The 13,436-nt window shown below is 35.7% G+C and overlaps 1 protein-coding gene across 2 annotated transcripts in view; it reads right to left on the bottom strand.

Moving 5' to 3' along the window:
• The window catches only part of LOC106462913 (glutamate--cysteine ligase-like), a 59,945-nt gene that overhangs the window by 38,266 nt on the left and 8,243 nt on the right, over positions 1–13,436 (bottom strand). Inside the window, exon 2 of one of the 2 annotated variants that reach the window (XM_013922881.2) lies at positions 5,279–5,379. The exons of the other annotated variant lie outside the window; for it this stretch is intronic. Coding sequence (XP_013778335.1) covers positions 5,279–5,379 — 101 coding nt within the window. The remainder of the gene's footprint in view (positions 1–5,278; positions 5,380–13,436) is intronic. 2 annotated transcript variants of the gene reach the window in all.

Genomic DNA, 13,436 nt, shown 5'->3' with positions numbered 1-13,436 from the left:
CCCTAGTATGCATTGGTCTTTAATGTCAGCCAAGTATACTTTCTGTTTGTCCTTTATTCCCATGAGCTCAATAGTTACCCACACTGGCTCCCACAACCTTGTATAATGTTCTGTCACACCACAGAGCTTCTGTATGGCTTCTGGTACTCCTTTGTGATCTAGCACCTTGATACTCACAAGGATTTGCTGAGATGCAGAATCTATGACACACAGAATCTATAAATCACAGCTATTCACACACTTTACATACAATGCCCACTGTTCCCTTGACTCAATTATCTATTTCTTCAATCTATTTATCTCTACCATCATCCTGGTTTTTCTCGTCAGGCTTATATACTAAAAAGAGGGCGCCTCAAACAAACTAGAGTTGCCAGAAAAATTCATGATGTTTCGAGAAACTCCAGCGTACATGCTCCCAGCGTTGCGTGACTTCCACTGTCGTAACAGTATCATCAGTTTCTTGAGCAACAAATAGGAAGTAGTTTTTTATATATTTTATTCCTGGAGCTGGTGAAGCAACCACAATGTCAACGTCTTTCAAGTAATCCTCATCTGTAATATATGAATCTAGGGTCAGTAACAGGCATATATAGGTTGAGTACTGTTATGCTGAAATGATTTTAGAACCTCACCACGTCGTTGAAGTCCATATTGATGCATCCAATCATGTTCTACTTGACGACTGTGTATCTTGACAAGGGCCTTGCAGCACAGTTTATATTGCAAAGATGTCTGTAATATGGTTTGCACGTCTAAAGCACATCATGCTTAAGGTACAACTTGTGACAGGTCTCTCTCTGAATTGTCTTGGTACCCCAAGTTGATTCACATTTCTTTGTTTCCCAATGCCATGAAGTAGAAGTGATATCCCTGTCTTGGAAATTCTCTCTGGTCTGTACAGATCTTTACGGTTTGAATGTACGAGTATTTTGCGCCCAAGAGGCTTGTTACATACCTTCTCAAAGGTGATCAATTTTTGATGGCATCACACTACCTACGAACACCAAACATTGTCAATCTGCAGTTCTGATACATCCTGTTCATCATGACGTTCCTTCAGGTGTGGTGGTCATGTGATTTGCAGGTTTGCATGTTCAAAATCGTTTTACTAAAACGTGTTGAACCCTTTAATTTACCCTTATCATTGACTACCAGATAAGCAAAAGTATTGGTAAACCCAAACATTGTTTTTACTTTTGTTTATGCTTGTATTAATCATACAGTACAGTACCACGCAATGAGCATAAAATATAAAACATTATTGTGCAAAATCACTTCTTTTTCTTCATTAGTGAAAAGCTGTATCATGTAGACAAAACTAAAAATGTTCTCAAAGCGAAAACTAACAAAGGACAATTAAAAAGGGATACTTTTTGTAGACTTGCTTATATTGTTACGTGCAATTTATATATATATATATAAATTAATTAGAATCATTCACAAGTTCTTTCATTGAAAGAATGTACAATTAAGCAGCGATGGTGTTAACCCAATAGGGATCCTAAGTGAGAATATTTTGGGCTCCCACCTAAAGAAATACTAAGTGCAATATTTCCACAGATCAAAACATTTATCAACACAACATATAATATAGTTGTTCAAGTCATTTCTACTCGCACACTATTACCACTGTACCAGCTTGTTTCTCAAATCACGAATACTGTGTGTATTCTGCACTTAGCAACCAATTAATGCATGCAAACCACATATAGCTGCCTGACTGAGAAGTGTCTTGCTACTGCAGTTTTTAAATGCCCATCTGTTCGTGAGTGATGTATTTCAATGCAACTTCCATTGGAAGTTTATTTTGATATAGTGCAATAATAAAACAGGGAAAAGTCAAAGTTTTGATGAAAACAATATAAAATATTCTCGTGAGTAGGAGGCACCTTGAACTGCTCAGGGCTTTAGGCAATTGTCTAGTCTGCTTACGCCTAATTCTGACGCTGAGTCGCCAGTAAACACCATTTGAAGTTATGGGCTCAATTATTTTGTGTTGTCCTACGTTATTAAGAACTATTTTCTCATATTTTTATAGAATGGGGAAAATATATGGTCACCCTGACAAAACTCCCCATGTCACGAATAGGGAAAGGGAAGTTCAACCAGAGTCCATCAGCATAGCACCACTCCGCCTACATAACAAACTGTCTCACTATGAACTACACACCTTGCAGCCTCTCAGCACGAAGGTTACTTTCGGCTTAAGGATTTTGCCTAGGTTGTCTCCCATATCTTACAGGTGGGTAAGAGTGCCATTTGAACCATGGATGGGGTTTGTTCTGCCTATATGTCTCCATGGGGAGATAGTTGCCCAGGCTGTATGCACGTAAGAGCTGCTTCAAGGAGGTACATAACAGGTCTTGATCATGGAAAGGCTCTGACACGGCAATGTTGACTCACAGAATAAGCGACACTTTCACCTTATGGCTATCAGGTCACTGCATACAGTGCTTATGCATCACGTGACGCTGATGCATACACAACCCCATGGTATCATTCAGGAAGACTGGCAGCCATAAGACAAAACAAAACACCAGGGGCATTCGCTTACATGAATAGACATAATTATGGACCCCTTGGTGTCCTTCGACAGAATACAAAGAAAAGACAAAAGGGACCAGTTGAGTCAACCACCATGGTAAATTGCGGAAGTCAAGGATGCATGGAGGAAGAATACGAGGTGTTATATAAAGGTGGCAGAAGTTAAGTAAACAACCATAAAATACAAAGGAACTAATGAGGGAAGTGGAGAGGAAGAAGAGCAAGCAAATAGTGGAGCTTGATAGACTGGCAGCTGCATCTAAATGGAACAAATGGAAGTAGTTCACAAAAGAGGTGGGGTATTGGTAAAGCACTGTGAAAATTCTGGAAATTTCATTACAGGATGAATCAAAAAGGTACAGACCACACAATACCAAACATACGAAATGGAGATATAGCAATAATGAAGACTGGTCAGAAAAATGGTGAAGCCTTCTTTAAATATTTTCTTCAACAGACGAATCAATGACACCATGAGTTAAGATGCTTGGTTAGAGATAGTTGAGTAGTATGGTAAATCCAGAAGTCTATGAGGATATGATCAGTATACAGGAATCCTCAGGCAGAATAGGGACAGTGCTCCTAGAATTGATGGGGTAAAATACCATCAAATCATGGAACTAGATGACAGTTGGTCGAGATTATGGAAGAATTCAATGACAGTACAAAAGTTCAACACTTCCAGAAGAATAGCTACATGAAGTCATTGCCTAAACCAGGGAAGGATTACACACAAATGAGTCGCTATCACATCACTGTGATGCATAATGTGTATAGTAGGCTTTTTGAATAGATCATTGCTAGAGGGTTAAGGCTTGATTTGGAATAGAGAGAAGTCCTGCCAGAGACTTGTGGAAGCTATAGGCCAAAGAAGAACACGTAGGCTAATGTAGGAGTCTTTGCTTCTGATGTGTATGAGGGTTTGCAGAAAATGTTTGAAATGTTAACTACTGTGCTGGACTTGGAGGATTCCGACAGTAGAGTGAAATATAACCATTTGATGCACATCCTAGTGGACCTCTGAATACTCATTTGGACTGCAGAAGCACCCTTTGAAATGAAGAGCACCTTCCACATAGGTATGTGGATATCACAGCTGTAGACTATTTTATCAGGACTGCCTCAGGGATCACCTATTTTCCTTTTTCTATTCAATATAAGTACATCAAATGTGACAAAGATGCAGTCAATGGACCTTACATTTACAGATGACATACTATTCTACAGGAATGGTCAGGACAGAGCTCAAATTTCAAGAGAACACAAAGTGCAATTGATGGCATTTAGGGTTCGTGTGGGGAACCTAATGCTGTCACTAATTCTAACAAAGTATTCATGCTATGGTGCTCACTGAACAATCGAATAGTGAATGCCGAGGTCCTGGAAGTTGGGATCAGTGGGATGCAATGAGATACCTGGGCATCACCTTTGATAGGAGACTGTCCTTCAATAATAATGTAGATGCAATAGTGGAGAAGACAAAGAGAGAGCTTGGATATCTTAAAACACATAGCTACTGCAGATATGTAGCAAAGACTGCTGTTCATTCTTTACCAGCATCTCCTGCTATCAGCTGTGGAATATGGGCTCAGAATACTAATTATCAAAGATACATGTGGATGGAGATTGAAGATCCATCAGCTGCTCTGATATGGCTTGAGGTTCAACCTGTCAGACACACAGTAATTCTCACTGATTCACAAGGCATGCTGTGTAAAATAGAGACTGGATGGCTCCATGTGGAATGGTTATAATATCTGCAAAAGTCACACGTGAAGAGCCCAGTAGAAATATTCTCTCTTGGTCATACTGGGGTCCAAGGAAATAAAAGAGCAGATAAACTGGCTCGTTTGGCTCTTACTGGAGACAAATTGAGGTCAAACAAAACTGATTGTGAAGGCCCTATGGGAAATCTTTGAGCAGATCTCCAGAGAAGTTGAAGAAGCAGTGACAAAAAGACTTGCTGAACTTGGATTCTCTAGAAGAGATGGGGAAAAAGCTCCAACTAAAGGGAATAAGTGGTGAACATATAATCAATATATCACAGAAAGAATCAGCACACACACACACACACTTTGATGGTTATTGAGGATAGGGACTGAGCACACATGGGAATGTCCCAAGTGCAGGGTTTGGTTTGGTTTGAATTTCTCACAAAGTTACACGAGGGCTATCTGTGCTAGCCATCCCTAATTCAGCAGTGAAAGATTAGAGGGAAGGCAGCTAGTCATCACCACCCACCACCAACTCGTTGGATACTCTTTTACCCATGAATAGTGGAAATGACTGTCACATTATAACTAACGCCCCTATGGCTGAAAGGGCGTGGTGACGCGGGGATTCGAACCCGCGACCCTCAGATTGCAAGTGCAAAGTCAAATAAGAAAGTTCAACTGCATTAACCAATGAAGAGCCATTTAAGTAAAGTTGCTCCACGTCACTAGGGTAAAATATATTGGCGAAAATTAAATTGGCATGTGTAAACAATTTCAAATAAATATGGAGTTAACTTTTTTCAACAATTTTCAAGCAAGAACTAATGATTTAGAAATGATTACTTTGTTTCATATTCTATAAATGCTATCACACTTTGAATTTAAACGAAAATTGTTTAGCCTCAGACCTATATGTTGTGCTATACTAATGCTTTCTGACCCACACAAACAGATAAATATATGGATAAATAGACAAAAAAGTATTTGATTCAATAAATACAGTAAACTTAACATACCTTTTCGATATTTCCTCCAGACATCTTAATACTTCTATTGCACGTAGACTAAGTCGTGCAACTTTCTTTTCATGGTCAAACTTAATTAGATGACCTTCGATCTGTAACACGAAAAGTAACAAAGAATCAATAAATCTCGAACAAAGTTAGGTATTAATTTTACTTGATATCTATATAGCTTACTTTTCGAAACCAGCTCATTATTATAAAAAATAATAATAATTAGCTAGTTTTTTCGTGTGTATTAGTCTAGAAGTCATAATTACTGAAGATTTTATGATTGTTTGCTTCTATATAACAGGATGCGTGTATGTACACACTCGCAGTAAACAGAAACACAGATATTATGTAAAACGATTTTCGAGCTTCACCACATCGTTAGTCTATGTTGCCATGTGCGGTCGTGTTCTATCTGAAAACCATGCACCTTGAAAATTGTCCTGTAGTAGAGTTTCCATTGCTAAAGGTTATGTCGTAAGGTTGTCAAGTCCAAAGCATACTATTCTTTACAGCATGATGTTTCATAATCCATCTCATGTATAAGAAAGGACACTGGTTCCCACAAACTGTTTGAAATGTTCTATCAAACATAAGATCAAAGTCTACTTCACTAGTATATCTTCGTATTGAGTTAATTTAAATTTCCAGCTGCTTGAAGTATGCAACGGTTGAATGAATATGTCGTGGAGGAAACATTTGTATAAGTGACTTGCCTCATTTCTTCAGACAGATATCTTTCTTGATTATAAAACGTGCTGTTGCCAGGAGCACGTTCATGGCTTTTGTTACTGTTCTGTTTTTATTGGCTATGGTCGTCACGTGACTTGAATTGCACATTCAAAATCATTTTATTATAATATACTCAACCCATCTCCCTCTGTATGTGTATATATATATATGCGTGTGTTTATCTTTTCCATTTCACCCGCTACTTACACGTTTCTTTTTGATGGGCTACAACCAGATTTGTACAGTTCTTCCTTTTAATTCCGACGCCATCCAGGACACCCGTTGCTGGCATTTGATTCACATAAGCAGGAAATGACTGACAAATTATTCTATAGATCCTACTCAACTGCGGATGTATGCTCGGGATACAATTGACTGGAATAACAGTAAATGTATCTGGTGGCTGAAAATAACATTAAATACTCTAAACTTGTGTAGAGGCTGAATAATAAAAAAATCTGGTTGCGTGATAGCAATAACATGATTACAGTTTTTGTTCACACATACGTTACTTGATGAGCTCCTTTGATGTAAATCGGTCTAAAAATTCATTCGAAGGAATTATGCTTCCTTTTTTTTATTTTATTGGCAGGTTACAATTTCTTGCAAGAGAAGAAAAAAATATTAAAGGATACATGAAAACTCATTCCAACATCTGCGTATAAAGGTATTGTTAGTTTGTTCTTCCAAAGGTTCCGCGCAAATACTTTCTGATAGGTCGCGAATTCCCAAAATAATCAAGCTAAAATCATTGTTAGTAGACACATAGAAAGTATACGCAATCTCAATATAAAATTTTCCGGCTTTCTAACTATACGACAAGAGCCGACAAGATCCAACACATGGGTGTGGAGATTGACCTATTTGAGTGACATCTTCCATCACCTGAATGAACTGAACACAGATACGCAGGGTTGCAACCAAACCATGATTGATATTAGTGAAAAAAATTCGTCCTTCAAGAAAAAAATGGCCAAGGGGAAGATTGCAGCAGCATTCCCAGAGCTGATCGCCTTACTGGAAGACTCTCCTGAAATATCATTGACTAATCTGGAAAATATATTTCAGGGACATTTAAAAAAGCTTCAAAAGCACAGCTGGATCAGAAATCAATTTCATTTGGATGTTACAGAATTTGGAGATGACATCCTTGGTTCAAGTAGAACTGACTGATCTCCAGGAAAATCAAGTTCAGCGAGATAAATTTGTTCAGCTTCCGTATTCAAGGTTCTAGGCCCAGAAGACGCTGATTCTCAGCCGGGAAGCTGAAAAAAATTCTGCTGCCTTTCCCAACGACGTACTTCTGTGATTCAGGATTCCCAAGCTTCGTGGTCATCAGGACCAAGGCAAGAAATAGACTTAATCCTCAGTATGGACTGCACTATACACTCACTATCAATATTATACCAAGATTGGATCAACTGATTGCGAAGAAGCGACAGCATCATGGAAGCAACTGAAAATGAAGGGCTTGCAATAATGATGTTTATATTTTTATTACTGTCAAGTAAATTGGTGCTTACACCTTTTTTGTTCAATAATTGAACTTTATTCAGAAAAATATATAATTGGAAAAAGATGAGCAAGTGTGTCTACATTTTTTCCCACATGTTTTCTTCAATATTATGTTATATATCTGCAGTGATTTGCTGTGGTTCAGAGTAGATACTGATACTATTTGGGTCGCAAAGATAATGTGGTTTCAAATTTTGGGTCGTGGACAAATAAGTTAGGGAACCAATGTGTTAGCTAAATTGTTTTACACAGAATTAATCGAGTGTTTCTTGTTAGTATATCGTAAGGATCAGAAGAAAGAAGGAAACAATACAGACATGAACTTGCTTTCCAAGAAAACTGCACCTTGTTCTTAACACCTGCTGTAGATAAGATGAATGAACAAGAAGTGTGTTTCAGTCACGTGTGGTGTGTCTGAACCAATTTCATTTGGACACGAGTTTTATTTTATTTTCGTAATAAATTAAAAACGTGGTTTTTACAAGTTTGTGATTATACTTCGAAAAGTTATCAAAAGCCTCTTAATGCAGTAGTTGAGAAGTGACGAAAAAAAAAGTGTCTCAGACTAGATATGCTTCTCGATGTTGCAGATGTAGGAAAACTAACCTTAATTCAGGAAACCGTGAAATAGTAATATGTAATAATAATAATAAGTAATATTAAATATTTAAGTGAAAAAGCTGAAAAGTGAGAAGATACTGCTCGAGCGGGAGGTAAATCCAGAACCCCTGTCTAACTCTAGCCTTTTTTAGCCTGAGGTCCCTAGCTCAAGTCTCGATATTGTAGTCTCTATTTACTCATGATCTTTTTATTTAAAGATGTAATCTAACACTTACTTTATAATTTAGATTTTTCAATATTGTTTGTTGGTTCGCTAAGTTAATATTGACCTAAAAAGCCGGTAGAACTTAAAAGTTAACCACGGGACATTGTGCACACAAAACCAAAAACTGGTCAGTTTGGAAACAGGAATTGTAACAATGTAAAAAAATATATATATTATTTACAGAAATCATGTAATTGGGGGGGGGGGGTCACATATTAAACAGTGAAATAAAAATATGTACGAATATTATTTGGTTCAGAAAAAAAAAATCTTTTACAAAAGAAAAACTTTTTGCTTGACTGCTTTTTTTCTTTTTTAGTATCACAAGTTACAGATTACATTATTTCTTAATCTTTAGTTATTCTTAAATGTAATAAAATTAAAGTAAAACAAACCTTATAGAACTACACGTCTCAATACGTGAGAAATGCACGACAGTTGTAATACACGGGGGTTTCAATCCCGTGTGTCAAAGAAGTAAAAGTGTTTCATGTGCTAAGAATTATTGGTGCGAACAAAGTTATAGTATACGATTTAAACGACAGCCACACAACTGTATAGTGGGGCTGTAAGTGGTACAAATTTAGATCTGTTGTGCCCTTTCCAGCAGCTGGGGTGTCGTGAGAGAATACAGTCTGTGAATATAAACTTTGAAAATATTGCACGAATATTACAGCCTTCTATTATTGCCTATCATATGATTTTATTGTTAAAGAACTATTTGTTTTATCAATTAAGCCTAATGAACAAAAAGTTTGAGTCAATCTTCTCTTTTTTTTGTCTGCACACAATAACTCGTAGCTGGTAAAACAAACAAAAACGGTTTGACTTAGAAGACTGAGGACAGATGTGGTGGTAGAAGATTAAATAACTTGCTTCACAAGAATTTAAGAACCAGCAAGAAGTTTCGTTTTCATTACTACTTGGGTCCCACAGTGAGACAGCGGTAAGTTTTCGGATTTACAACGCTCAAGTCAAGGGTTCGATTCCCCTCGGTGGACACAGCAGATAGCCCAATGTGGCTTTGCTATAAGAAAACACACACACAATACTGAGAAGAAATCATAGAATTATTCAAAAAAATGATAAAGTAGTTAATATTTTGGTTGTAATAAAGATGGGAACTTTTATCTAAAGAACACAGAAACAAAATTGATAGAATGTATCTAGATTTAGAAGTTTATTTACCGAGAAAGAAACGATATTTATTTTATATCAAAATAAAATTGGAAAATTTTGTGCTGCCAAAAAGTATAATACTGAAAGAATGCGTAAAGAGTAAAAGTTCGGAATATTTTTGGTTGTTAAATCTTTATGGTATATCAAGCTGCCCTATTGTAGGGGGCTAAAATAAAGATCAGTGAACCGTTCAGTAATTTATTGGGCATTGTTTTTAAACCTTTTATTTCGAATGGGAAAGTTGTATCAAAGACAATAAGCATCTTGCAAATCAGTTACCTAAAAAAAAAGGTAGAACAAATAATATTTTAGAGTCATTGAATGTCGTTGCTTTATATCCGAGTATTTCACATGATTTTCGATAAAAAGTAAATTAATTTTAATTTAATAGTTATTTGGATTGTATTAGTAAGAGATTTAAAAAGTAGATTACATTAAAGTGTCTAGGAGTTGTTTTTGTTTGTTTTGTTTTTTATTTGCGCGCGCTCCTGTTTCTGTGTGCGTGCGTGTGTGTTTGAAAGAAAGACAGAATCAAAGACGAAATATTTCGCGAAATATCGAGAACTACAGTGTTTTTCCGAATATAAGACGCACCCTTATTTTGAAGACAAAGTTTTGGGGAAAAGAAAGCTACATTCGCATTTGAAAGATTTTTATTGAACAAAAATTCAATTTGATACTTTAAAAATTAGTATATATTGTTCTAAACACAAAAGAGCGCAAAACATCAAAATAAGAAAATACCGTCAATCAAAAAAAGGTTTACTGTTATTTAGTTTGGTTCAAAACCTACAAAATCTTCATTGCTTTCACTGTAATTTATTTTTTGATTATTTAGGGAGCATTATAAATAGTTATGTTTTTAAAAGAAAAAACAACAACTATTGTTATAAATAACACATTCAGTTGAACTAAACTATGCATGCCTATTTAAATATATTTACACATGGCTTGTTTATATTGTATATATACATATATATTATTCATACCTTCGGTGTATAGGACCCAAGCAGATTTTGACACCAAATTTTGGGGTAAAAAAGTGCGTCTTATACACGAAAAAATACGGTGCTACAGGCACTAAAGTCACACCCACCTTTGTAACACTAATAATACGTTTCTGGAGAGCAAAATGTTTGCTCTTCTTCCAAACTATTCTAGATAAATTACTTATAGGTAACATGGAAAACATTTTTGGGTGATAGTTTTATTATTTGGAACAAAAGTTACTTTAAGTGGCTTAACTGAAACAACTTTACATATGACTATAGCGAAAACGTATCGTTCTAGAGCGTTCTTTTAGTAGTCATTTACGAAAATTTTGATGTTATGACTGACCGGTAGAATAAACAGTTTGTTAAAAAAAAGAAAAGATTCGAGATTTCTTGTATATATTCATCTAGAAGTGAAACAGCCTTGAATTACGGGTTATATTAATCACTTCCACAAGCTTATTTACCTTTCAACACACATACACACAAAATTTTATACAACTGTTTCAACATTCTCTATTAACAAAAAGAAACCTAAGAATGAATACTTCGGCCCGGCATGGCCAGGTGGTTTGGGTGCTCGACTCGCAATCTGAGGGTCGCGGGTTCGAATCCCCGTCACACCAAACATGCTCGCCCTTTCAGCCGGGGGTGCGTTATAATGTGACGCTCAATCCCACTATTCGTTGGTAAAAGAGTAGCCAAAGAGTTGGCGGTGGGTGGTGATGACTTGCTGCCTTCCCTCTAGTCTTTCACTGTTAAACTAGGGACGGTTAGCGCAGATAGCCCTGGTGTAGCTTTGCGCGAAATTCAAAACAAACAAACAATGAATACTCCGTTTCAGTTTTCGTTCAGACAAGCTATAATATCTTTGAAGTTCCACTCTTAGAAATAGAAGATTCTCACATTAAGTAATTTCAATAATATAGTGTGAAAATACAAATTATTTAATGACATTTGAGTTAACATTTTACGCACTGGCGTATATCAGAATTTGAGAAATCCAGTGTATACGAAACAACTCTTATATCCTTCTAAAAAAAATCATGTTTCTCATAATATCATGAACCATGATAGTGGTTCATAATAGGGATCGCTCAGAAATTTCACAAAACTTCTAATAGAACATACGGGTAAAAACTATCTTAAAGAGCAGACTTGTTCTTGAAACAACTCTCGAGACCTTCTATCTCAATGGCTAAGACTACTAGAATACTGATAATAGCAAAAAAATTGATTTTCCAATTGTTAGACAAAATTCATTATTATTATTATTCATTATATTGTTCATATTTTTATTTCACACGCCTATAGAAAAATCGGCTGGGTATTTTGAACCAAAACCTTGGCAGATATACTATTTGGAACGCTGCGAATGCCCATGCCCTATTTTAAAAATGATTTTTTTCATTGAAAGTTGATTTACGTGGCTATAAATACATAATATATGCGATGTTGTTGTGAGCGGCTTCATTTGTACTCGAAGCTTGTTAAACACGTGTTTACACGAAAACTCAGGCACAAAACCACCTAGCTCAGTAAATAAAAATTGGGTGGAAAAAAGCCAATAGAGCAGTAAACTATTGAAAAGCTTGGAATATTCAACTGAATGCATATACATGTATGTAGCTTAATACTTATTCTCCATAAACGGACATGAAAAGCAAAACAAGATGATTAAAAAATTTTAATTTAAAAATAGGAATAGGGATCGTCAAAAAGTACAGAAACAAATTGAATCAAAATGCAAAGAATATATTATCAAGTCTACAACTAGGGACTCTTAAAAAAAGTAAACAAGCTAGGTTGGAAATAATGTAGACACTATTTCTAGCCTAGTTTTTATTAATGATTCCCTAGATGTAGGCTTGAAAATGTAATCTTTGCATTTTGATTCAACTTGTTTTTGTACTTCTTAACGATCCCTATTCCCCTTTTTATATGAACAATTTTTAATTATCTTGTCGAACTCTTGGTTAACAGTAGATTAATTATTAGCTGTATGCTTTGAACTCGGTGTTTAGATATACAGTCAAATTAATACCATAGAAACCAAGTGTAACTAAAGGCTAATTGATTAAAATCATAGTCTTACCCATGAGTTAGGTAAAGTTTTCTATAAAAATTTGTGAGAAAGATTAGATATAATTAGAACATGGATGGAGTCAAAAAGGGAAAGTACCCATTACTATGCCCAGTTTAAAAGAGCCGAATTAATTAACATCGATAATAACATATTTTGCTTATTGGTCAGTGATAAATAGTTTTATAGCTCAAAGCCACACAATAAGCTATCTGGGCTCTGCAGACTTTTAGCGCTAGAAACCGGGTTTCGATATTTGTGCACAGATAGCACATTATGTATCTTTGTGCTTAACTACAAACAGAACATTTGATCAACTTTCACAAGAATTTATTAAAGACAAATAAAAATGCAATAAGATTTTTAACTCGTATACTAAATATATTTAGAAGTATTTAAAACAAATAAGATAATATTCAATGAAATGGAAATTACTTATAGAATATTTCTGGGACTAGGATTGAATACATTATTTATATTTATTTGATTTAAATTATTTCTGTGAAACTGCGTTTAATGCAAAAACAATTAGTTTTTCAGCTGACTCAACAGATATTTATAATGGAAATTTTGATAATAACGTCATTTAAAAACAATGACTTAAACTTTAAAGGACTGGTTTAATCAAAATTTATGTTTCAATGTAAAGAAAACAAGTTATGAGAGTTTAATTAGAATAATTAATACGAATAAATAATCGACTCGCAATCTGAGGGTCGCGGGTTCGAATCCCCGTCCCATCAAACATGTTCGCCCTTTCAGCCGTGGGGGCGTTACAATGTGACGGTCAATCCCACTATTCGTTGGTAAAAGAGTAGCCCAAGAGTTGGCATT

Source organism: Limulus polyphemus, unplaced genomic scaffold (genome assembly GCF_000517525.1).
Source record: "Limulus polyphemus unplaced genomic scaffold, Limulus_polyphemus-2.1.2 Scaffold1280, whole genome shotgun sequence".
NCBI lineage: Eukaryota > Metazoa > Arthropoda > Merostomata > Xiphosura > Limulidae > Limulus > Limulus polyphemus.
The sequence above is the reverse complement of the archived record's forward strand: the minus strand, read 5'-3'. Positions and strand labels throughout refer to the sequence as shown.